Genomic DNA, 27,824 nt, shown 5'->3' with positions numbered 1-27,824 from the left:
CAGTATTGACATTGTCTTTGGTGGCTTGGCTCAGTGGCTAGAGCTAGAGGGTGGCTATGGTCATGGGATTGATTCTGGCCAGGTCTAAAACTGGTTGTATCCTTGTAAAAGACAAAACATCTCGGTCACACTACCATGAAAACCACAAGAGCACCGTAGCTTCCACCTTAACGGCATTAACAGAGCTAACTGTGCTCGGACACGTAATTGTTAATTGGATTTTTAATAGCCTTTGTGAAAAATATTGTTGTGTTGGTACTAAAGTATGTACTAAAAATGAAAAGGATCATCATAATTCATTTGCAAAGAGTTCTCTCAGTTTCTGGTTATTTGCTAGAGCTTTCTAAGTTTTTTAAACAATGTAAATACTTTCTGATTGACTGGTTTGTTAGTGTTTGTTCTCCTGTGCAAATCCCTTGACTATATTTAATGCTTTTATTCTACACATGTGTATGTACTTGTAGCAAAACTGCCAACCTATGACCGAAGAATCATCCTTCGTCCCTTTAGCCACCTGACTGGCTTTAAACCTTCCAATGGAACATTTCAGGTGGCCTCTAAATTTCTTCCCGTCTGGCGGGTGACATGTTCCAATGTGAGGTTCCAAATGGCCGGTCCACTTCCCTTCCCTTCTCCCTGGCTGTAGACCACTTCCTCCAAAACTTTCCTGTTACCTTGCTGTAGACTTTTTCCAATGGAATGTTACAGGCAGCCTGTCACCTTCCTTCCTTTGCCTAGCTGTAGACATCTTCCAATGGAACATTTCAGGAGCTCTGTCATTGTCTCTCCTGCATGGCTCTAGACAACTTTGTCACAGACTTTCCTGTTGGTTTGTCTCCAATACAGGCACATTGTCTCTTTTTCCAGGCTTATTATCTGCTGCCCTCCTGCCTAACTGTGGATATCTTCCAACAGAACACATCAGGTGATCCTTCACCTTCCCTCCAGCATGATTATAGATATCTTCCAACTGGACATTCCAAGTTGCTCCCGTCTGGCTGTGGCAACTTATAGAATATTTTCCAAGTGGCCTATTATCTTCCTTCCCATCAGGCTGTAGCCATCTTCTAATTGGAAATTCCAAAGGCCAGTCATCATCCCTAGTGCTCCCAGCATTTATCCGGGTGACCTCTCAATTTCTCTCCTGTCTGGCTGTAGCTGAATTCCATATAAACATCCAAGTGGCCTGTCATCATCCCTCCATCTTGGCTGTACATCTTTCTACTGATAATTCCAGGTGGCCAGTCATAGCTGTAGCCATCATCCAAGTGTTCATTCCTAGTAACGTGCCATTAAGTTAGCTCTCTTGCATGATTTAGCCATCTTCCAAATGGAAATTCCAAATGGCCTGTCATTATCCCTTCTACCTGTTTGAAACCATCTTCAAAATGTGTATATACATATATATACACACACAAATAAAAGTCTTTCCGATGGTTTATCAAAAGTGGTAATCAAAAACTAGGTACTCTTGCTGCCTACGACAACAAACATATAGATCGTAATAAAAACATCTTTCCAATAATCACCATTCATGTTTGGCCGATGACTGCATAACTCCGTCAGTAAAGTTTCTCCACTTTAATAAGTCACCAAAAATAAAGTGGTATATATTCACAAAAGATCATATGCTAAGTTCTGTTATTGGGCAACAACATTCTAACTTAATTACAGTTTAACATACAAATAGTTTATCGCTTGAATTTAATAAGGTAATATTTCCAGTAGTAATTTCATTTTGAGGCGATAAATCTTCTACCGTGCTTGACTACAAAGTCCGCTGCAATAGTGAAATAAACAGGGAAATCAGCTATGCTGCATACTGCCCCATAGACAGAGGCCTAGGTAAAATCTCGCCTGGAGCCATACAAATAGAGACATTCAAACACAGTCAAAGCAGGAAAACCAGCAACGCGTGCTGCCATAAGGGTGCATTATACCAGCATAAACTCTGGTGAAGTTCTTGTAGGAACAGGCGACACGCACAAATACCATTTACTATTCTAAAGGGTTCCAATTTTCACTGATGCCAGAGAATCCATAGTATTTTAAAAATTTTGATAAATCCGAGCTCAAAGCCCATGTCGGGCATGGCAAAAACTTCATCAAGTGGCGCTATAGAACAGAGATAGCGGCTTCTCTCTTTCAAAACGCCAGCCGCCCCATCAGGTCCCGCTGAAAGTCGGCATCTGAGGTAGCATGAACAACGAGCAGGCTAACTCCAAGGTCGAAGTTTCCGCCGCTCATTTTCAAAAGTCCTCCAGGCTGACGTGTTCACACGTCCGCTACTGGACACCTCATCCCGCATCACGGCCGCTCTCTTGCCTCGCGCAGTTGACCCCCGCGCCACCGTGTCGCCTCCGACAAAAACAAACGCCATCGCGTCAACTTTTGTTTCTCTAATGTTTTGCACAACAGCTATCACAACTATCACGCTAAAGTTTGAACCTACGTACTTGCTTTTACGATAGTTAAAAGAGTTGACTGGGAAAAGGATGACATTTGATAGCCGAAAACAAAGTTAAGCAACCGGCACTCGTTACAAGATGGTAAACAAGATAAATAAAATAACAGCTCTAACCTCATAGAACAAATTATATAAAGAAATTAGGTAAATGACCAAAGAATAGTGTAAGTGCCACACTAACTGGACCTTCCTAGTGGCCTCTCAAATTTTACCTGTCTGGCTGTTGAAATCTTCTAGCAGAATTTCCAAGTGGTTTGTCATCATCTCTCCTGCCTGCGCAAGGCGTCGTCTAGCAGAATGTTCCAGGTGACCTGGCGTCATCCTCCTGGCCTGGCTGTAGCCGTCTCCTCCTGGAACTTTCCAGGCGACTTGTCCCTTTTCTTACTTCCCCCTTGACTCTCCAAACAGCCTGTCCCCTTTCTTACTTCATGGCTGTAGCTATCTTCCTCCAAACATTTTGTTTCCTTTCGTACATCCTGGCTGTAGCTATATTCCTCCAGGAATTTCCTATTAGCCTGCCGCCTTTTCTCCTGACTGACTCCGGCTTTTTTTTCCTCGAGGAAGTTCAATGCAACCTGTTGCGTAATGTGGTCGCGGAAGCTAGCCTACTGTCCTGTCATCTGGTCCGGCCCGAGTGGCGACCTGTCGGGCACGAGGACGCTCACGGGCGAGCGGAACTGGGCTGTGTTCCGGAGCGCGGTGTTGTGTTGCAGGAAGTCCATTAGGAGCATGTCTGCCAACAAGGTGGTGGTGGACGGGCCGTCTCACTCGCGGCGCAGCGCCAGCCCCGGGCCGGGCGGCGACGGCCCGCACATGTACTCTGCCTACAACATGCTGATGGACCAGCAGACGCCCCCCGTACGTTACCCCTGCCGTCTGCCGCACCCAGCTGGATTATCATTCTGAGCAGCTCAGCATTGATGAAAAGTGGAATTTTTTTAAAAAATGGAATGCAACTAAGATATTTTGAGTAGCTAAGCATTGACAAAAAGTTGAATTTTTTGAAACTGGAATGGAACTAAAAGATAATTTTGAGTAGCTGAGCATTGACCAAATTATTTTGAAAATTGGTCATCCCTAAAAGTTTTTTTTTTTTCCTCTCACCAGAATTAATGGTAACATATTTATATTCACCATCAACTAATAATGCACAGTTATTTGAGGCAAAATAGCAAAATCTCAGTGACACAAAAGTCACTACACTAATATTTCATAAATAAATTGTTTGGTTATGTAGCTCATGTGGTTTATTATCTGATGGTGTATGTGCAGTTCTGGTTGTATTTGTTGTATGGAGTGTTAGGTTTTAATGCCATGTTTTTTAACATTTGGTCAGAGAAGATTTTGTTATAAATATGTTGATCCGTATAGTGTTAGTTTCTAGTGCCGTTGTGGACACCTGTGGTTGGATATCATCAATCGACTCCTAAGTAAATTGAAATCAAGCCAGCGAACAGTCAAATAAATGTTTGTATTCTTACATTCAATATGATTATACTAATTGCTTTAGTGATGGTTATGTTCTGATAAAGTCAAAGAACAGAAGACTGGGGGAGGTTGTTGATACTCAACAAACTGTACAGAAGACTGAAGTTCTAGTTGTTGTAATAGGCCCTCTTATTGAAAGTTACGCCCGGCCTGCTGTAGTTCGCCGGAAAGCTGCCATCAGCCTGCGTCTTCTTTGCTGCGGAGGCTTGTGTGCATTTTTAAGATTAGAGGCACATTGGGTAAACTGTTGTCTTTGACTTGAATGGCTAAACATGCATAGCGATGTGAATTTTTCTTTGGGTCAGTGGTTCACATGAAGTGACTAAAAGTTTGTTTTTGAGATACAATTGGCATTATTCAGATATGCATTTATAAGCTTTTGCTCTAGTCTTGAGCGTTCTGCACAGTAGTGCTAGCCTGTAGATACTGAAGTGGTGAAACTGGTCGCAGTGTTGCCTCTCTCCTTCCAGCGCCCGCCGAGGCACAACTTCTACCCGTACCAGCACCAGCACCAGGACTACGCGCTGGACATGCACTCGTACCCCATGGCGTCCAACTACCCCATCCACCCGGACGTCCGCTTGAAGAAGCTGCCCTTCTACGAGAGGGTGGGCGATCTGCTCAAGCCGTCGTCGCTCTGTGAGTGCTGCTGGGAGCAGGCGTAGGGCCCAACGACAGTTCACAAGTTCCTGTGTTTCGATTAGGAGATACTGCCAGGGTACTACAGACTTTGTAATTAGATTATTTTTACCCCTTAAGTTTTTTCATTCAGCAAATACACGAAAGTCACATTGACAGTTAAAGACTTATCACATGACTTTTCACTGCTTTCGAGAAAATTCCCTTACAAATTCCACCTTCCCTGACTTCTTCCTTACTTTGCAGAATGTGGACACCCAGGTCCACCTATCTCGTTTAAAGAGATGGAAATCTTATCAGTCAAAAAAGTGTATTGAATTAAAAAAATATATATGGATACCTTTAATTGAGAGTGAATCTAAGTTCCCACAAAAAACAATAGCCGACCAAATTCCCACTCAGCAAGAAATCGGCCAATAACATCAGCTCTTGGGTGCAGGGCCAATCAGAGGACTGCTCGTCTGTTACTGTCCGTGCAATAATAGGGGGTCGAAGGTATACATACCACCTGTTTTCCTGTGTCCTCTATCAGTCTATTGGTGCCTGAGGATAGGAACAGATGTCAGTTCCCGAAACAACGCAACTGTTGTCTTAGGAAGCCTGCTGACATCCTTGTGGCGTCCACATTATCTGTTGTCACATCGCTAGGTTCACCTGTGCATTTCTGGGTAAATATGTAGTTTAGCTGTATTTTCGGGGAAAAAAATGTTAAAAATCCGAAAATACTTTTTTTTAATGCTCTTTAACTTCCTCTTTTCATTAAAACCGGCGGAGATAAGAAATTCCAAATACTTTAGGAGTTATCAAATTTTTTAATTTTCATCACGATACCTGTGCATTCATGTGGCGTTTAACATTGTTTCTTGTTCACAAGTATGATTTTTTTTTTTCTACGACGTAGGTGAACGACTACATCATTTTCTACTAATGGCAAAGGAATTGTACCCGCCTCTAACTTAAGTGAGTTTTTAATGTTTCAAATTTTAATGTTTTATTTGTTATTTTTATATTGTTACGCAAGTAATAATTAAAAAAAAATACGTGAGTTCCTACTGTTCATCCATTGTCCAGTTTGTTTGGTCAGGTCAGTTACTTTATAATTACTTTAAAACTAAACAACCATTAAAATTAATTCACATTATTTTTAATGTCCACTTAGTTTGAAAGTATTTTTAATGTAACTGACCTGACCTAATTGACCATTTTAATTAATTAGGCATTCACGAACACACTGCAAAATAAAAAAATTGCGACGGTCGAATGATAGCACAGGTCTTGTATTGCAAAATAAGAACGGTGATATCTCCTAAAGTATTTTCGGATTTTTAGCATTTTTTTCTCGCAAATACCGCTAAACTACATATTTACCCATTTCTGTGTTGTCGTGGCGTCCACATTATTTGTTTAGCATCATCGTTGGGTTTGTCTGTCACTGTGTTGTCTTTATGTACTGTTCTTGTTGCTGCTGTCTCGCCAGTCTTAGCCCACTGTGTCTGTGCGCTTACACAGAATTTTGTGTGCTTTTTATGTTTTTTGACACTGGCTGATTTTAGCTTGTTTTTCTGTGTGTTTGCATATTCATCTTATTTGTACATTCATATTTTTTTGTCCGTGATTGTGGTTTCTCATGATGTGCAGTGTGACCATCAGTGGCGTGTGTCACTTGGTAACAGGTAATGCTGCTTGTTTTGGAACTCTGCAATGCTTGCTAGAGCTCTCCCCTCTTCCCTGCTCTTGCTCACCACAAACATCACCCTGCTGCCCAGTTGCTACCCAGAATAGCTTAGACACTAGCAGTGTAATGCAGTGGCAAACTCTTAAAACAAAAAATAAAACTTTTTACGAGCAGTGCATATATTATCAAAGAATCCCTATTTTGAGAATCATGTGGAATAATAAAAGTTTTTTTATTTGAAATTTTTTTTTGTGTTGTATGCTGGGAAAATGTTGAAATGGTCCCAATATTTCTATTACGCATAAACTATGGCTATAGGCTAGATGCGCATGTGCCACTCCCCCCGCCATTGGTCGGAGCCTATAGTGCAGTCTGGCTAGTAGTCTAGCTCTGCTCCTCATTCCCACACCTCCAATTCACCCACTAGCAGTCTAGTCCTACTACCACCCTCTTATGGTGTGCAGTCTAGTCATACTACCACCTTCCTGTAATGCGTCTAGCTAATCTGAACACTGAACATCGTTTAATTGACTTCTGACAGTCATTCCCGTCCAGAACTGCACAAAACTGATCTATCTTACACCTCCTCCCACTGAAAGCATATCAGAACAGATGGTTTATAGTTTGAATGCCTATGGTTGTAATGGCTGTGGCGGATGCCCTCCAGAGTACAGGGGCGGGCCTGTGTGGTGTGCGCAGTGCCGCAAGGGAACAAGCGGGTCCACGAGGCCAGCTTCCAGTTCTGCCTGACGCCGCAGCAGGTGACCGACATCCAGTCCTCGTACAGCATCTGCCCCGGCGTGGGCCGCTCCGACCACCTGCTGCAGGTGCGCTCCCCGTCACTTCCCTCCGCGGCCGTTCAAGGACAGACACGGAAGGTTGTCTGTCAAGTCGGTTTACGTGATGACGTCATGAGAAAACTTTGATGAAAAATTGAATACTTTTTAATTTTCAAATATTATTTACAGTGTTTTGCAAATTTAATTTAAATAATTTTTTTTAAATATAATCACGAACAATTATTTAAAAAGCCGCCTTAACCCATTTGATATCATAAAAGATTTTCTCGCATGGTGGTTGGCCGGTTATAAAAAAATTTATGCTTATCCTCATTGTAAATTTTTATACAACGTTACTTCAGCTTCACTACGATGTTTAAAATTTGAACAGTCAGTATTTTTAAGTAAGAGTATTTGAAATGAAAGGGAGAATGTTAGTTGTAGAGTGTTGGCGCAGGCTTGGTTGTGTGCGTGAGAGTTGTCGTGTTGGCGTGCTGCAGGTGCAGGTGAGGTTCTGTCTCATGGAGACGTCGTGCGAGCAGGACGACTGCTTCCCGTCCAACGTGTCTCTCCGGGTCAACGGGAGGGTGTGCCCCTTGCCGGTGAGTGAGCCGCCGCGTCAGTATCACCGCGTCAGTGTCATTGGAACTTATAGTTGAATTAAGACTCTTCAGACATTTTAATTCACACCAAAAAAAAATTCATGCGAGTGATGGCCGGCGATGCTACGTGGATGGTAGCCCCGGGCCCACTTGAATGCAGACACGTTGCTCGTGAGTTTGAATCTCTTTCCTCCAGCAATCACAGCAGTCGCAGTCACTAAGCAAGCCTGCGATGTGTTGGGAACGTTTCTTATTTAAATAGCGGACTGCTTTTGTTGCAGTCATTAAAAATCTTATATGTTTTGATCAGTAAAACCATTTGATATCTGAAACAACTGAATTACATTTTTTTGAATTTAAACTTGTTGTGAGATATCAAACTTTAATTTAACTCGATAACATGCCTAACTTTTTGTGTGGAACCTAATTTTCTTGAATATGTTTCGGGAATTTAATATTTTTTTAGTAAAGGAGAAATTTGAATACAGTAGAACCTCGATTTAACGAAGTGCTAAGGTTACCGAAAATGTTTACTCTAAATCGATGTTTCGTTAAATCCGATTTTCCGATTTTCAATGACCCCCGCACTCATAATCGCGTCCCTACCGTTTCCATATCGTAGACAGGGTCGACGCTGATATCTTGTGCTGCCGTGCTATCTCAGACTTCGTCAACTTTACATCTTCAACGTCTTTTAATCTCGCTCGTACGGCCCCCGGTTCGTACGTACACCTCGGTCGTACATACAGATTTTCAGAAACCGTTAAAATGAGGCATAAAATAAAAGTTTAAAAATATGTAAAGTGTAAGAAATACGTTAAAGTGTATTAAAATACAATCGCAACCTGCAGCGTTTATAACAAATACGAGCTACATACACATTGCGTCACAGTAAAAAATAAAAAATAAAAAAATTGGCCGCAAATTGATGGAAAATTTCCATCAATAGCGCGCCGTACGCGGAGAAAGGTCATTGTACTCGGTCAGCTGCTATTACGGCGCGGCGTAGCCGCCGGCTGACTCTCTTTGTTCGCTGAGCTGCGCAGCACTTATAAAAAACGTATTCCAAAAACTAAACACCGTGCACAAAGCTCTTACTGAGAATAATAAAGCTGTAGCAAACCGTATGTATTCGGTACCGAGTAACAGGTGCGCCATCTAGTAACGAGTAACGAAACGTTACACACGGCTGCATCTCGTTACTCACATTTTTCGTATGTTTTACGCATGCGCGCGCATATTCGATGAATTTGCGTTACAAAGAACGATGTATGTTTATTAAGTAAAGTATAATTTGGAAATTCGTCGTCAAAGTTTTTTACTGTTTATTAAAGGTATTGTGTGTGTGTGTAGACAAAGTTTGAGATTGGAACAGAAACAACGTAAGAAAGTATTGTTTACAAATTAGAAATATGTTTTTATCATCGCGTATTTTCACGTTTTTTTTTTTTGTTCTTATCTTGAAAGAGATAGTATAAAAAAGCAGCTCTAATGAGATTTAATTGTTTCTTGGTTAACAAAAACTGTTAATTATCAAATATTGTTAATTATTTATATTCTATTTATTATTATTTACACGACGTCATACTGTACGCGTACGCAATACGACTCGATTCATTGCTGCAACATAACATAGCATGTTATGCGGTATCAGAAGTAACGAGTAATGTAACGTGATACGATAGTAACGAGTACTAATTGTTATAGTAACGAATACATACGGGGACGCTTTTTTCCGTTACTGTACACAAACGTGTACGTGATGAAACTAAGATTTTTCATTTTTAATTACTCAGAACGTTATTCCAGGACTTAATACAAGGGCGCCAGAGGTCATCAATAATTAAAAACAAAATAACACAAAAAAACTTATTTTATTGTTTTAATCATAATGAGAAACCTCGAGTCATGGAAATAATAACCAAACAAACAAATATTAAATAAAGTCTATGGGATGTCGTAGATAACCTGACTCTTGAATAAAATACAAAATAAATAAAGTTCCTGAAATTGTTCACTGAGTAAAAGTTTTGGGGTTTTGCTCCGGCTTGCTCGAGCATGAAACGCCTAACCAAAAGACTTCTGGACTTGTGTACATATAGTTTGTGCTAATGTGAGTAAATTTGCTGTTAATCGCCGAAAGTCAATGTTCTACTAATTTTATGATAATCCAAAGTTTATATAATTATAGTTCGCGTATGTTGACGGTAAAATTTACGCCAATTTTAATATATAGCGATGATGCAGACCATACCTTAACTCGGGATGCTTAATGTCGTTCGTAAAACACTTCGTCACTCACGTGAATTGAATGCGATTATTCTGCATTCAATTACAGGGCGTCAATTAATATTGCCCAGTATTTTGACGTAATTTCCAGACCAATAACGCCGAAATTAGCATCGCCATGAACAAAATATTCCCAGAGGGAATACACTACCACACGCACTAAATGGCGTCATTTTCCACTCTTTTTTTCTCTCTTGCCGAAATTAAATTGTTAATTGAAAAGAGCCAATCACGGCCGCGACACGTTAGCGTCCTTTTTAATGAAGCCAATGAAATGTCAATATCAATCAAGCATAGGCTCGTTAAAGCTGTTCCGAACGCCGCGCGATTATTTATTTTAGCAGTTGTCATGACGACACAGCACGAGATGCGCGCGCCGCCATGCGTGGAACAAAACAAAACACTGCCGAAAGTATCGGGACGCGGTATTAACCTCGAACGTAAAACAATAATAAACAGTTTCAGTTAGTCTGATAATACCGTAGTATTACATTACTTTTACACCTCTAGAGTATAATGATAATGGCGTATTGGTGTGACGTGGTCACAAGTTGAAAAAACCTGGAGGATGGGAAAGGGAATATTTGGAAACGTGTGATTATTGGCTAGCACTGTTACTATGATTGCGTGCGTGATTGGAAGATAACGTGGTGAGTCAAGCCAGGCATAGAAGAGGGGGAGGGGGATGCGGACAAAGAAACCCTTCATGACGTCATGTGTCGCGGACAGTCTATCTATCCAGGCGCCGCAATGGCACGCACCTACGCAATTCAGTTACAGCGCCCGGAGTTTTTAAGCAATTTGAACAACTTTTTTAATTTTTTCGTATTTGGACAGATGATGCAAAGGCACAAATTAATATATAGTACCTCCATTCTATTACTGACACCACAAAGTGTAATTTTTAATAAGATTCCATTACTATTTACTTTCATTTTTTGGAAATCTATATTATTATTTTAATAAATTGGTGTTTTTTTGATGGTTCCTGAAAACCTTTACGTTAAATCGCTGTTTTCGATAAATCCGTGTTCGCAAAATCGGGGTTCTACTGTACTTATTTAAGTATTGTATTTTTATTGAAGTTATACTTCTGTTGGCGCATTATGATAAAATTATGAGTATTAATTTTTGCAATACATGCGCAGCGTGTAACAAATATTGACAGAATGAAAAAAAGGCTACATACAAATAAAATTTATATATGTGCTTTTAAACCATATACTTCAGTGATTGATATTTAATACTGGTCTATTCAATTCAAAACTTTAATATTAGTGATAATAGTTGTGTATATATGCCTTTTCAAATGTATTTTCATGTGTATTTATGTAATTGAAGTTATGTTCCCGTATTTAAAATTTATTTGCATAGAGGTTGTCTCTGGTCCGGCGACTAGATGGGGAATTGTAGGTTAAAACAAAACTAAGTTTCCTGTATCTTTCCAGATAAAAATTTCGTACTTGGCTTGTTAGCTGTAGTTTTTCAACAGAAATCATTTTACATGTTAATATTGTCGAAAAAATATCGGTAAGCTTTTTATTTTTCATTTTTAATATTCAGAAAAATCAAAAAAGTGGTCTGTAAAACAGGCTGTAAGATATACAAGTATTTAGACTTTGCCAGATTTTTCCTTTTAAGGTAAAGATAAAAAAAAGTCAGTGGTGGCATAGGCCTAACTTTGTTAGAACAAGAAATATTTATTGTGCATATTCAGCTGTTTTTTCTGGCTGCAAGTGGCGCGTGGTCGCCTGCCCTCGGCCAGCGGAACTCTGACTCTTTCCCCTCAGTGCCGGTAAACATTCTGAATGGTTACTGTGTTAATGACATGAAGATAGTTTTGACTATTCTCGATCCACTGACCAAATGTATGTATGTGTGTGTGTGTGTGTGTGTGTGTGTGTGTGTGTGTATTATTGCATTAAGTCTGTGGTCAACCTTCTCCAATTCGAAAATATACGCAATTATATTGATACTAACTTCTTTAAACAGGTAGATGTCTTCTCTGAAATATGTTACCCAATAAGCATATGTAGAACCTCACATGATACCAAAACAAGCCATGACATGACGGGAAGGCGGCTGGCTCGCCCTCTCGGACAGCCCAAATGATGTTCGTCTGGCAGCTAGCTGCTATGAAAATTTGTTATTGTAGAGTTGGGAACCTAGACTTCTTCAAATTATGAGGTGTGTGTTTCACACACTGTTATCTCGTACACTGTGCGTGCGTGTGCGCGCTGCCTGACCGGAAGAGGGGCTGAGAAATGCTTCCTGAGGCAGTGGACCGTACCCATAAATGTACTGTAATAATATTGTCATTTGTTTTATTCTGTCCAGATACATTCATTGACCTTTTAAAATAATATTCATTGATTGTCTTGTCACCACTCACCACCTCCGGCTAGCTCAAATTTGGTGATGAATGGAACACACAGGTTGCAGGTCACGAAGAAAGAAAAAATTTATAAACATAGTTCGATGTATTACCTGTTTTATTTATTTATGTAAAATTTACACTATATTCCGGACAGAGCGCACAAAAAAAAAAGTTAAACTGTTTCTCAAAAATATATATGACACAGAGCCATCGCCCGACCACGGCCTGCTCGGCCCGGTGCTCGGACAATGACTGAATTACAGCCTTCCTTCCCTTCGTGCGGGCAGTGTTCTGGGCTCACTGACGTAATTCTCAGCCAATCACGGCGCATTGCAATAAAAGCTTCCACGAAATGCTTACTTCTGTTCCCACGACGCAGCGATTTTATATCTTTCTCGCACTCCAGTGACCGTGACTCACGCCTAGCGTGTGATACAAAGCCTCGGTCGTGGAAAAAGGAAGGAGAATTACGTCAGCATGCCTTCCCACACAAAGATGCCAGCAAAAAAAAACTAAACTAAAAAAATTAATTAATGAATTTTAAAATTAAAAACATTAAACCCGGAGAATTATTTTCACAATAACTTAGAAAAGGGAAAAACTTTAAATCTAACCTGAAATATGACAAAAAATTTATAACAAATGATTATTACTGGATTGCATGAGGGAGGCTGTAATCTGTGTTGTTACAGTCTAGTCCCCAGGGAATTCAAACATTCCTGCACGCATCCTTGAGCAATAATTCAGTTTTTAAACATAATAAATTTAAATACTGTTTTTGTAAGGTTGTGTTGAGAAATCATAATAATGTTAATCATGTGAAGCTTTGTATCTATTACGTATTTCCTTAACATTCGCCATTAGTCTAGTACAATCTAACGATCATCAGCGAGGCGGAAATGGTCCTGGTCAGGAGCCATCTTCTCCCGAGGTAGCGCATGCCAACTCCCCGAGGACTCGTAGCTTGCCATCACTGACTAGGAATTATTTTTGCACCCTTTAATTTATATCAAACACTATATTAATATCCTTGGAGCCTGCTTCGGGGGGCAGACTGCAACTCCCCTCAGAGACTTTGAAATCAACACGATAATCTGTGTCGCCACGAGGGTGATTGAACTCGAGTACTGCAGTGAGGCCTTTTTAACTGTGAACCAGCAAGATTTACGTGAGCCGTGTAGACTATGTATGGATATTGTGTCGGATGAATGATTTCAATTGTGAGATTTTAATGTTTTTTACCACGTGTTGTGCACCGGTACCAGTTGTTTGGGACGCCTCTAAGAGCCCAGTGGACAGCTTCTTCCAGCGAGCGTGTCCGAGGCTCGGAGCAGGCGAGATCAGTGAGGATTGGGGTAACTCCACGTGGGTCACGTCACGCCTTCGCTGATCGGTCCATCGTTTTCCTACCCCCCTCTCCCCTCTCCATTATTCCCGTGACCGTGTTGCAGTGGCATACTCCGCCTACCTTACATGTCATGCTAGCATACCCCTACTAGAAACATACGGTGGCGCCCTTGCAAAGTACATTGGCGAGCAGTCCTCGCCTGAACATGGGGCATCTGCCCGCCCAGACTCGGTGCATAAGGTCCTTGCCCTTCCCATTGATGTGAGGGGTGATTGTTTCCTTGGCAATGATTAGTGACCTGTCTGTGATCAGGTGTGGGTGGCGGAGTCCCCGGAGAGTGTGATGTGGTGCGCTGTGCAGAACCCCATCCCCACCAACAAGCCCGGGGTGGAGCCGAAGAGGCCGCCGCGGCCGGTCAACGTGACGCCCTTCCTGCAGATGAGTGCGATCGTGGCGAACCGCGTGGACGTGAGCTGGAGCCAGGAGTACGGCCGGCTGTTCGCCATCTCCATCTACCTGGTGCGGAAGCTGTCCTCGGGAGAGCTGCTGAGCAGGCTGCGGGCCAAGGGCTTCCGGCAGGCCGACTACACCCGCGGCATGAGTAACTATCATTCATCACCTGCAGTGCAGTCTAGCCTACGTGCGGGATTTTTACCTTCAACGATAGTGAGACAATAACTACAATTGTCGCGCTCCCTTCTTTTCTTTCTTTATTTCTGACTTACTGAGAGAGAGAGAGAGAGAGAGAGAGAGAGAGAGAGAGAGAGAGAGAGAGAGAGAGACTGGAAAACTGTCCAACTGTGCTGGAAACAATAACTAATAGCAATGTATAAATTACTTTATTAGTACAATATTTATATAAAATAATCAAATGTTGGCCTTAGTCCATTTTTGTTTTTAAATGTCAAAACATGTACATAAAAAAGTTATCTAAGTGGTTTTTTATATATAATGCTGAGACAAAAACAAAGTAGCCACAAATGGACGTAATTTGGCCTCACTGGTTCGTACATACAACTCGGTCGTACGGACAAATTTTGGAGAACCGTGATTGTACGTAGAATCGAGGTTTGACTAATACTTTTTTATACTTGGGCACTACGTCTTTGAATCGTAGAATTGCTGTAATGTTTAGAAATAAACATTGTTATAGAACAGTGCGAGGGTGTGCAGTGTCACAGAGGGGTGATACTGTGTTGCAGTCAAGCAGAAGCTGTGCAAGGAGGCAGGCGGGGAGATAGCGACGACGGCGCTGCGAGTGTCGCTGGTGTGCCCCCTGGGACGCACGCGCATGACCCTGCCGTGCCGCTCCAACCTCTGCACGCACATGCAGTGCTTCGACGCCGGCGTCTTCCTCAGCATGAACGAGCTGCGCCCCACCTGGGTGTGCCCCGTCTGCAACCGGCCCTGCCCCTACGACACGCTCATGCTCGACGGGTAACTGGTTTGTGGCGTCCGTGGCGTCCGTGTGTCAAGAACAGCAGATGTTTTGTATACCTAGATTAATTAGCCTTGCTTCCTGGAAGCTTTGGTTTTGAATGTTAAAACATATTTGGTTTACAACTAGTACATTTTCTCTATGATAACACATCAATTTAAAATATGACATCTATTTGACATTGCAATTACAGTAGAATCTCGTTATAGCGAGCACGGTAATAGCGAGAACACGGCTATAACGAGGTATTTTTGAGGAATTTACGGCGTGATCGCTTGAAGCGCGCTTTTGTTATTTGTCTGCTTTATCTCCACCCCTCTCGCTCGCCACTAGACATCTTGCCGTTGACGCCTGTCACATTCTTCAGCCGTGCAGTCGCCACCTAAGTGCGTGGCTTTAAAAATAGAATCCCGTCCTTTCTTTCTTTTATCAAACTTCCGTGAGTTATCTGTGCCGTGTGTTGACAAAGTTTGAGAATGGAACAGAAAGTACAACGTAAGAAAGTATTTTTTACAAATTATAAATATGTATGTTTTTGTTTTTATAATCGCGTATTTTCACGTGTTTTTTTTGTTGTTATCTTAAAAGAGATAATATTAAAAAGCCGCTCTAATGAGATTTAATTGTTTCTTAGTTAACAAAAACTATTAATTATCAAATATTGTTAATTGTTTATATTCTATTTATTATTATTTACACGACTCATACTGTACGCGTACGTAATACGACTGGATTCGTTGCTGCAACATAACATAGCATGTTATGTGGTATCAGAAGTAACGTAACGATAGTAACGAGTACTAATTGTTATAGTAACGAATACATACGGGTACACATTTTTTCGTTACTTTTACACCTCTAGTAGGCACTACCGTATTATTTCCGAATCGCTAGGGCAGTTTTCTTGTAACTTTTGTTTCGGTCAGTTGGGGTATCTGTCCGGGAAAGGGGTGGTGATGGTTTGAGTTTAATCCCAAATGTATTTTCTAAAAAAGTTGACAGGTTTCTTTCAAGTAAAAAAGTATAGTTTTCCAGCGACTATTTCGTTTGAGGCGTACGTGCGTTGCCGCAGCCGCACTCCTGCTTTTTTGTAAGGAATTAAATCGTTGCGCTACACTAGCACCACCTGTCAGCAACATCCCGAACCAACATGGCCGCCAGCAGACAGCCCGCGTCGACAATAGATAGCAGGACAAGCTGCGTCGGCCGCGGGCTGAGGTGCTATACTTACGTGGCGTGGTAGGGTATTCTGGTTATTTTGACGCAATCGGTGATCGCATCCGTACTTATGGGGTATCGTTTTAAAGAGAATTCACACATCTGCTCACAGAAATTAAGATTTCGTTAATATTACCTGTTATTTTCCAATTATACAGATTTTAACACAATTTTTATGCTATTTTTGGTTAATTTTTATTTTTTGGGGGTCAAAATTTGTCCAATTCGGTTATAGCGAGGACACGGTTATAGCGAGGATCAAACCCGGAACCGTGACACCTCGCTATAACGGGACTCTAGTGTATTCACATTCAATTTTAAAAAAATTTGCGCTTTCAGTTTAAAAGTATGTTTTATGTGTATTGTTGATTAAATTTATTTTTTAAGTTATACTTCTTTAGGCGCGTTATGAAAAAATTGATGAGAATGAAATTTTAAGATGCGCGCACATCACTGTAACAGCACATAGAAATAGAACCTATATTACGTCGCGCATGTTGGCACACTCGTCGCCTCTAATCACTGTTTTCATATTTATAATATTTATCCACATGTTTCTAGTTTATACATTCACAACACGTGTTTTAGTTTCATACAAGTGTGAATTATATATGTGCTAATAAATTATAAGTATTCAGTAGTGATTTAAATTGAATATTTTGATTAATATTATTTACTATTCGTAAATATTAGTAAAAAAAATTGTGCCGTTATACTTTTTCAAGTGCTCCAATATAATTGAGGTTAACTATCCGTATGTATTATTTATTGATATAAATTAAAATATTATAATTTAATATAATTAATACTAAATATTATAAAATTATTAATGTTAAATATTTATTATTTGTTATTTATTATTTACAAAATGAAGAAATAAATTTAATAATACATTTAATAAAAAAATTGTGATAAAAATTAAAACTGAACATAAAATTAAAATATTAATTTTTAATATTTATTATTTAATTGAATATATAATAAATATTTATAAAAATAAAAGAACAATTTTTATGAAAGATTTTTGATAAAAATGAATATTAAATTAAGAAAATAATAAATATTTAAAATTAAGAATCTTATAATATTTAGTACAAATTAGACACCTGCGAGTACTCGAAATTCGAGTTTCGAGTCGAGTTTTTTAGTAATACTCGAACTCGAGCTCGTGGCTTTTCAACAACTCGAAATTCGAGCGAGCTTTTCTTGCACTCTACCTATAGAAAAAAAAACTCTCATTATATCGGAATAAAAGTCTTACAACACTATTATCCTTTACTTTATAATGTAACATGATCGACCGTATACATGAACACATCATTTTTACGTACCCGGGATTTACGAATTTCCGTGATTAATTTTTTTTACTTCTATAATTTTCCGCATAGCACTAATGTATCACTTTCCTGCTTTATGCGGAAGTATTTCCCGCTTTATGCGGAAACATTTCCCGCATTTTACTGTAAAAAGCGTTTAAATTGTCCGGGGTCTCATCATTTACGCCATTAAATGTGTGATATAAAGTCCCGTTTAAAATTTTTATGAAAGTTCCTGCCAGTAATGGCGCACGTAAATATAAATATGAAGAAAAGACAAATGAACAACAACTTACGAAGAAATATGGATGATGTACCATAACTACAGTACAATTCCAATAGTTATCTTAAGATAATTACCATAAAAAGAACTAAAGATTCTTTGTAGATACCATAACTACTGCAGAAGCATGATAGTTACCACATTTGCACTATAGTTGCCGTAATAACCGAGATGTGTATTTACCGTGATGGTAATGTATTTATTTAGGACATATTAAAATTAAAGAACATTATTGAAAAAAAAAGGATGTTAAATCTTGATATGTACGGTTGGCACATGTTGCTAAGAAATAATGTGATCTGAAAGAATGCAGTACTACTACGAAAAGTGAAAAGGGTACTCGTGGATTTTTAGGTTATGGCAGTCTCTCTTTCGTTTTTCAGTAATATCGGCCGAAAATTAACAAGAGTATTGGAAGTTGGCAGAAATGCCGATTCAACTAAATATTGGCAAAATCGGCTTCTTCAGTACAGCTCTACATTTGATGACATGAGTAAACATATTTCAGACTACAGGACATTGAAAAAGACTTTAATTTCCATGTAGGTTTATTGTGCGTAAGTTTTTTTTGCAAGTGTAAATTGAATTTAAGTAAAATGCTTCTATTTTTATTACTTTAAATTGATTAAACTTAATGACAAGTTACAGATATTTGACACTAATTTTGAGGTTAAACAATTTGGTAAATATGTAGAGTAACGGTATATGCGAAAAAAAATGCTAAAAATCTATGCTCTTTCACTTCCTCTTTTCAAATCAACCGGCGGAGATAAGAAATTCCAAATACTTTAGGAGATATAGAATTTTTTAATTTTGCAATACAACACCTGTACAACCATTAGACCGACGCCATTTTTGTTATTTTGCCGTATGTTCGTGAATGCTTAATAAATAAAATGGTCGATTAGGTCAGGTCAGTTACATTATTAATACTTTCAAACTAAGCGGACATAAAAAATAATGTGAATTAATTTCAATGGTTCTTTAGTTTTAAAGTATTTATAATGTAACTGACCTGACCTAACAAACCCGGACAAATGATGAACATTAACAACTCACGTAAAATATTTTTGTTACTTATTACTTGCGCAACAATATCCAAATAAAAAATAAGACTTTAAAATTAGAAACGTTAAAAACCCACCTAAGTTGGAGGCGGGTACATTTCCTTTGCCATTAGAAGGAAATGATGTAGTCGTTCACCTACGTCGCGATACCTCCGACGGAACATTAATAAATAAATAAATAATCACGTATTGGTTCATTTGAATACTGGCCAATCACGGAACTGTCACGTGACAAAATTGTCCAATAAGAAACATAATAGATACTCGTAAACCAGAAACAATGGTGATCGCCACATGAATACCCAGGTATTGTGATGAAAATTAAAAAATTCGATATTCCTAAAGTATTTGGAATTTCTTATCTCCGCCGGTTGATTTGAAAAGAGGAAGTGAAAGAGCATAGAATAAAAGTATTTTCGGAATTTTAGCATTTTTTTTTCCGCATATACCGCGACTCTACATATTTACCAACAATTTTACTAAAGCATTCCAGCCACACAGGTTGCCAGCGAGAAATGCTTCTCATCTGCTGTAAACACCATCTCCAATCGTAGAGCTAATTTAACTCCTGAACGTGCAGAACAAATTATTTTTCTGCATGATAGATTGAAGAACAGAATTTAATACTCTGTGACAATCTCTCTCAGAATTTTTGTGCCGAAAAGTGGAAATGTTGAAACAATGTGAATGTACTTTTCAAACAACATGATTTTTGGTGCCCAGTTAGTTGAAGCTCAGTAAGGACTCCAGAAAAATTGACAAAGATGAAATTATTCCAAAGATATGTTACATTTACACAAACATATACGTACTTGTAAACTGTGGTTATGTTAGTTGGATGATATCAGTTGCTAATGAACCAATGGAAACAGGTTAGATTCAATGGAAAACATGTTTTTTTTCCTAGCAGTGCAAATTATAAAAGCACTCTGTAAATAGTTACCCAAAATTAATAAGCCCACTTCATTTTAATACTTTATTCAAACATTATACCTACTAAGTTTAAGGTAAAAATAATTTCCCAAAAGTGTAACTGTATCACAAAAGCTCAAGCTTCGAGAACTTTCAAGTAAGCTCGCTCGAGCTTGGCTCAAAGTAAAATTCTTAGGCTTGCAGACCTCTAATGTAGGTCTATCTATTTAGTAGGCTAACAATGATAATGGTTTATTTTTTTATTTCCATATTTTTCTCAAAAGTTCTCACATTTTATTACTCCATCACAGTAAATTTATGTGCGATAAACTTTAAAAAAAAACTCGAACTCGACTCGATACTCGCGAGTATTTTAGCAAACTCGCTCGAGCTCGACTCGAAGTGAAAATCTTCTGCTCGCAGAAGCCTAGTACAAATAATGTCATATATATTTATTATTCTCTAAATTTTATTTATATAATTTTTCAAATTTAAACTGAACTTTATTGGCTGTGTGGACTATCTTTTTCCAGCCCTTTTATTATTTTAGTGTAATTAATTATTTGCATGCAATTAAAAACTATTTTTGAATGATGCCAAAGAAGTATAGGTAACTTCTCACGCTCATACACAAGTACACGCATCCATTATTTTACTTATTTTAACGTTACAAAAACAAGGAAGGAACAGTGTAAAGGTAAGGTTTGTGACCGCCGGTGGACGCTGCGGTGCAGTGGTGCGGGTGCCCGCAGGTACTTCCACGAGCTGCTGACGTCCAGCTCGCTGCCGGAGAGCGTCACGGAGATCCAGGTGCACCAGCAGGGCACGTGGTCCATGTTCCCCGCCGCAGCCTCCCCGGTCAGTGGCCAGCCCGCTACCCGCTACGTATTTGGGCCAGAAATTACATTTTCTTTTTGAAAGAACAATGAACCAATTGACATTTTGACGTGATAACGTCTTATATATCGATGAACGCCGGCTGCACGCACGAAAAAGCATGACACTTTGGTCACATTCCGCCTGAGCCGAGCGTGCAAGAACCGGCCGACCACCGTGCGAGAAAATCTTCTATGACATCAAACAGGTTAAGGCGGGCTTTTTAACTAACTGTTCGTGATCATATTTAAACAAATGGTTTAAATTAAATTTGCAAAAACTGTAAACAATGTTTGAAAATTAAAAAGTATGCAATTTTTCAACAATGTTTTCTTATGACGTTATCACGTAATAATTACCGACTTTACAGACAACCCCCTTTTTTTAATATCAAAACTCATCTGAGGAAGAATGTCCAATGAAAAATTTGAACTGGCATGACACATCCTTAATACTTAGTTATATTGTAGAACAACCTTTTTTGGTCAAACTGTGAATCAGGTAAGTATAAAACTGGCACTAAATATTAGGAAGCAGAAATACTTACCCTCATCCAGTATGTAAATGTTTAACATAGGCAGAATTTAGGGAAGTAATGTTGTTTTATGAAATGGTGAGAGAGGCATTGTTTGTTTAGATAAATGACTGTATTACGAGAATATAAATAAGTTTTTCTGCCCGTTGTTTATGGTTGTTGTTTTGTGTGCAGAGCAAGAAGCCGAAGCTGGATGAGATCTCTGTGGACCTGGGTGAGTGAACTCTGCAGATGCTGTCTTGCATGGCTCACTCCCTCTCACCTAGCTTACAAGCTTACAGCCTGCAAATAAACATCACGTACTTTGTACATTGCCATTTTTCAAAGTGTCTAGGTTTGTAGTTTAATTTTAACTGTACTAACGTACAGCTCCACAAAATTTATCTTTTAAAACTGTTAATGAGTGGATAAAGTTTTCAAAAAAAAATTGAGTTAAATATTTTTAACATTTTTCCCCTAAATCTTTTGGTAGATTTCAAAGAAATACAGTGGAACCTCATTACTACGAGAGCTGACAACGACGGCAAAAATTCTTGTAACGAGTACTCGTAATAAACGGATGTAAAAAATTAAAGTCAAGTTAGATTATTGGACCGTCCAAACAGTCTTAATTTCACAGCGTAACTTGAAAACAGTGCACTATAGTGAAAAAACGTGTGGAATAAAAGTTGTAGCAAATTAAATTACGAATATAATATGTGTGTATGGAATTTGTTGTGTCTACAACTGTTCTTTATTTAATCACGAATGAAATGGCCTGATACAAAGACCGGCGCCATTCTTGGTCACAGAGGGAAGATACGTGAAGCTGTGGAAAAAAAGAGCGTAGGAAGAAAGGAAAGGTATTGGCTGGTCTATTTTTGGATTTAGCCCTCCTCCATCGTCAAGAGAAAGAGAGAGGGAGGGAAAGAGAGAGAGCGCAGGTTGTTTGTCACCAGTCCTTCCTCCCCTGACCCAGGCTTATACCTGCCAAGGACCCAGTCCGCCTGGCGCCCGCGTAGCCACGCAGCTGTCTGTATTTACTGCGTAAACATTATTTTAAATTTTTTTTTTTTAAGATGCCATTCAATTCACTTGTACTTACGAAATGGCCAACAAGGAGGCACTCGTAATAACCGGTTTAATTTAGTATGATTTACGTAGTCAAACGGGCATGTGTCGTTTTGCCTAATTTTAGGCAAAACGCAGTTTTGGCAAAACGCCGTTAGGCAAATCGCCGTTGGCCAAGTAGGAGTTAGGCAAAACACCGTTGGGCAAACCGCTGATAGGCAAAACGCTATTAGGTTAGGTAAGGTTAGGTTAGGTTAGGCAAATCGCCATTGGCAAAATTCCGTTAGGCAATTCGCCGTTAGGCAAAACGAGGTTTTGTCATCATAGTAATATTTTAGGCAAAACGCCGTTAGGCAGAACTCCGTTAGGGAACTTGCCGTTAGGTGAAATGACTAGGCAAATCGCCGTAACGAATTCATGTTTAGGCAAACCGCCGTTAGGCAAATCGCCTGTTACTCAGTCAAACTGACGGTGCATTACAAAACTGTGGTAACAACAAAGGTCTTGTAGTTTCCGTACTCGTATTAATGAGGTTCCACTGTACTACCTTTTGTTGCCATTATCATGGTGAGACTTTCGGAAAATTAATAGATAGTTTTCCGTATCATGGTCCATAGACCCCGAAACCATCGTCGACTGTGTTTTTTATATATATATATACTATATATATATATATATATATATATATATATATATATATATATATATATAAAATAAACTTAAAAAGATTGAATATGCACAGAAAATGGTAAACAGAGTTGCAGCACACATACAGGGTACTTTCTTGCTGCAACTCTCTTTACCATTTTCTGTGCATTTTCAATCTTTTGAAGTTTATTAGCACCCGTCAGTGTTTGCAGCCTCAAACCTTTAGTAACCATAGAAATATTTTCTCACAGATGCATTTCCTCACAGTGTGCAACATGTCCGTGGTCTGATAACCATCAGCAGGTTACCAACACTTTGAAGCCTGGCGGAATTTGTAGTATGTGGCATGGCCATGTAGTGGTAATTTTTGCTTTTTCACCACATCTTATGAAGAACTGTGTGTGTGTGCTGTTTATTGTGGTAAATACAGTTATTGTTTCTTAGAAGATATAAAGGAATTAATTATTTGGTCACTGAAATGAAAACTTCTGGCTGCTAAGTAGCAGAGATATTTCCATCCAATGAGGATCACACTGTGGTGCCAGCCACAGATCCCAACTTCACTCACTGTTTCTGGTATTTCCAGTCTACAAATTCTTAAGTACTAGATTACATGAGTGGTCATGATCACCGTGTTGCAAAAAAAAATAGTTCAAACTGCTGATGGTTTTGAGGATAGCATGCATCACCAGTCCACATGAGAACATTCACTTGCTACACTGGGTCTGTGATGCAGCATTCTCTTGGTGGGCACATCCTGCTCGTGTTCGGATATTTCCGGGCTTAACTTGGCAGCCAGGTCGTGTTGCTGTGCTGCTGGCATTTTCAGCTCGGAGTAGTGTTTCCTGTTTACTGGAAGGTTGCATTGCACATTTAATAGTTATATTCCTGTAATAATTTTTTTAAGGCGATGTTGAAATCATAAATGCTACGCTCCTCTGATTTTTTTTTCCAATAAAGACCAGCTCAATACAACTTGAAGTACATGCCGTTTTAATGTATATTAATTTTTGTGGTACTAGCTGAAATATTCGGCACTGCCAAGCATAGCACATCTTGTCGTGTCTGTGGCACATGTACCTTATTTACTTGCATATAGGTCGCAGTAATTTTACCAGATTTGATGGGGAAAAAATGAAGTGCGACCTATATGTGAAGAAAAATTTTTTTAAATTATTGAGGAATTTTTTTTGCAATACTGTAGAATCCCGCCAATGCAACCCCCCTCTGATGCGTCCATTCCATTTATACGACAGTTTTTTGAGAAACCGTGAAACATTTGAGCAGAGAAAGTCAAAAATTTGAGTAAAATCGGCTGAAAAACAAGTCTGTTACACTTTGTTGGGCGCTGTGTGTTCACGTTTATCTTGGCGAGAGCTGTACTGTAAGCAGGCAGGCAAGGCTGGCATACAAAAGACGGCTAAAAATAGATACCACCCCTCTAGACTGTGAACGCGGCAGTGTCGTCCACTATCGCACGAAAAGCCGTCTCGGCTGTCATGTTATCTTAACTCGTCCGGCCAGGCGTCATACGTGACGTGACGCTTACCTCTCCCATCCCCTGCTAATTCTTCAAGAGCCTAAAGCCATTAAAACCCCCCCCTTTTCCAACTAACATTTCAACTAGGGTTGTGCGATTCCATGATTTTCAGTTCGATTCAATTCCAATTCGATTCTCAACACAAGAGTTGTTGAAATTCGATTCCGATTTCGATTCTTTGGGTAACTTTATCTACATAGTCATTAGTCTGGTAGGACTAACTAAAAAAAAAATTGCATTTATTTTGAACCATATGTATTTAACTTAAATGAATAAAAAATACAATTCTTGACGATGACTGCGGCCTTTAAACTTGCCACAATTTTCATCCATTACTTATTTAATCACTTCACCACTGTTTAAAGATGTCAAATGTTACCAACGGTAAAGTCAGCTGCCTCACTGGAGTCACCGAGATAGTGCGATGCGTGCTGTGCTAAGAAGTATAATTTATTAATTAACCTACATTTGCACATATGACGTATGCAGCATGGCCTAGCCAGTAGGTTTATTTAAATTAAATCCAATAAGTAACATATATTTCTTTGTTTTTTCAACAAGATCTGTTCCCCTAAAAACGGAAAAAATACGTAAATTTGATTAATTTATTAACTTCACGAAGTTAAACCACACAACAATGATCAGCTTTAATTAAGTTTTGTAAAAGGCAAAAGCATAAACAGTAAACAGTACTTCGATACTGACAGAATGTTACGATTCAGTGATTCGATTCCTTTGTGTCGGCACGCGCGATCTATGATAAATGGTGGCCTGTCACGGTCCTCTACCCTCTCAAAACATGTATGATGACAAAAAGGGAGGACAAGAGCCCCTAAAAAGGCTTGTACCTCCCCCGCGCTGAGGGGCTTCGCCCCAGTGATGAACAAGTGGCGGCAGCCTACAACTCACATAGTTTCGGTTCCCTACCACGTTCGTGCAACTTCGGATTTCTCTCAAAAATTGAAATTAAAAAAAATCGAAAGGTTAGGTTAGGTCAGTCACAACATGCTTGTTTTCATTGGAAACTTCTGATTTAGCGGCTGAAGTGGTGTTAATACCAAAACGCAAAACTTCGGAAATCTTCGGAAATTCTTGCAGGGAACCGAAACTATGTGAGTTGTAGGCTTTCCGGCATGTCAACTGGTCTACACGTCCGGCACCGCTAAAATATTTTTATGTCGTGAATGTTTTAATGTTGGTTATTCTGTTAACAGAAGACTGTCACAGAATGGCGATCTTTATAAATGTATGATTGAACAAGGAACTATTTTAACTGTTAACAGAAATTAGTTCGTTTATGGTCGTAAAATTCATTTTTAATGTGTGTTATTTATTTTTCAAAACAAATAAACCAACAATATTTTTTTCCCGTGCAACGTGAGAAATGGTCATGACATCATGAGTAATATGCCGTAAGTAGGCAGAAATAAAAATGTTTGAGCAGATTGTTAAACTATTTCATAAACAAGCAGTTTTCTTAAGGTATTTATCTTTGCAAGACTAAACAGTTAGTGGTTCTGAACGTGTAAATTATATCATACACGATCTTTGAAAAAAATTTAATGTTCGGCCTAACCTATATTTCATAACGTTATGAAATTTGCTTAAGTGATAGTGCGCGGCAATTTTACGAGTTACATTAATTATAATTGACGAATAAATTTATATCTAGCAATTAGTTAAACGGTAACCGTCAATTTCTTTCTTAGATTTTTTTTTTTGAAAAATTTGCCAGGATTTTTCGATTCCAAATTTTAGTTTCGGTTCCGGGTTCAAATAGTTGAGGAATCGAATCGAAGTTGAAATTTTCGAGTACCCGCACATCCCTAATTTCAACACATTCCCTCCCTTATTTCAACCTTCTGCCTGAGAAACTGTCAGCATCCTCCTCCCCTCCCACACCGCGTGCGGCAAAAGCCAGGTTGTATAGTCCATTCTCGGTAAAATAAAGGGCGGTAGCGCATCCTGTTGGTCTGTCGCTGTGATTATCTACTCCAAAAACTAACTTGACTTCAATTTTCTATATTCGGTTATTGCGAGTACTTGTTACAACAATTTATCACGCCATTATCAGCTCTCGTAGTAGCGGAGTTTTACAGTACCCGTTAACTCTTTCGTGCACGGCGCGCCGGCCGTTCGCATCATTAAATTACCGGTGCGACCTATATGGGGGGAATCTTAAATACCAAATTCAAGACCTCAAATTATGGGTGCGACCTATATGCCATGGCGACCCATATGCCATGGCGACCTATATGCGAGTAAATACGGTACATACTTGTACTTGTTGGCAGGTATTTCAAGTTGAAAGGCAGGAAATTTTGATCTCTCGCACCTACACAATCCACCTTGGTCAGCTGATTAATATCTGAAAGTGAGTGAAGATTTAAAACATCACCAAGAGACCCAGAAGGCATCAACAATGCAATAGCCATTACCATGGAGTTTAGAAAGCACTGACAATGCAGTAGCTTTGAAATTAGGGAAATTGGGATCTCTAAGGTTCCCAAAACTCTTTCTGGGAGCTGATTTTCGTTGTAATCCTTTCTTAGTCGTTTTGGAATATTTATGATGAGTGAGTCAGTGAGTGGTATTTCGCTTCATACAAACTTTACCACCCCTTTTCACACCTTTAGGGATGGAATTTCAAAAAATCCCCTTAGTGCACCCCTGGGGTACTCCTAGAATATTTCCTCCAAATTTTAAATCTCTAGGTCCACTGGTTCAGGATGTCATTGTGTGTCAGTCTGAGTTTGAATTTTATTATGTAGGTAGATTACAGTCTCAACTTTTGTCCCTGTTAACCCTTCAAAACTGCGTAGCTGGCATGGTTGTGGTGCCGAACTTGCCACCTGTAGAATAAATTTTTAGTAAATATATCAGTTTTTACCAACCTTTTAAAATGCAAATTAGCCTTTTTTTTTTAGTGTTAAAGTTTTAATTTGGTTATATTTATTTTTGGCACTTGAGTTTCGTATGGTGCATTTTGCCAAGACATGTTTATAAAGGGACATTAAAAAATGTTATTTTGCATGTTCTTCCCTCAGCTTGTTTAGAGGAAAGGTTTATTTTTGTCGAGATCCTGAATTTTTTAGGGTATGAGTCTAAACAAATGTGCTGTACACTAGTGTTTAGTTTCAGTTATGAAATGATTTAGGATAATTAAATTTGCTAACACATCAAGTTAATGTTTCGTGTATTAGGCATTATGAAATGATTTAGGATAATTAAATTTGCTAACACATCAAGTTAATGTTTCGTGTATTAGGCTAGTTAT

General features: G+C 39.1%; 1 protein-coding gene across 6 annotated transcripts in view; it reads left to right on the top strand.

The window, feature by feature from the left end:
• The window catches only part of LOC134540106 (E3 SUMO-protein ligase PIAS3-like), a 66,726-nt gene that overhangs the window by 15,938 nt on the left and 22,964 nt on the right, over positions 1–27,824 (top strand). For 4 of the 6 annotated variants that reach the window (XM_063382594.1, XM_063382598.1, XM_063382599.1 and 1 more), the window contains 8 exons: positions 3,181–3,325; positions 4,426–4,594; positions 6,969–7,096; positions 7,549–7,650; positions 14,025–14,265; positions 14,867–15,101; positions 20,651–20,756; positions 21,484–21,523. In XM_063382594.1, coding sequence (XP_063238664.1) covers positions 3,181–3,325; positions 4,426–4,594; positions 6,969–7,096; positions 7,549–7,650; positions 14,025–14,265; positions 14,867–15,101; positions 20,651–20,756; positions 21,484–21,523 — 1,166 coding nt within the window. The remainder of the gene's footprint in view (positions 1–3,180; positions 3,326–4,425; positions 4,595–6,968; positions 7,097–7,548; positions 7,651–14,024; positions 14,266–14,866; positions 15,102–20,650; positions 20,757–21,483; positions 21,524–27,824) is intronic. The other 2 variants (XM_063382596.1, XM_063382597.1) reach the window with 1 other exon arrangement.

The sequence above is a fragment of the Bacillus rossius genome, chromosome 16 (genome assembly GCF_032445375.1).
Source record: "Bacillus rossius redtenbacheri isolate Brsri chromosome 16, Brsri_v3, whole genome shotgun sequence".
Lineage (NCBI taxonomy): Eukaryota > Metazoa > Arthropoda > Insecta > Phasmatodea > Bacillidae > Bacillus > Bacillus rossius.
Note: the sequence above shows the minus strand (reverse complement) of the source record. Positions and strands in the feature narration are given on the sequence as shown.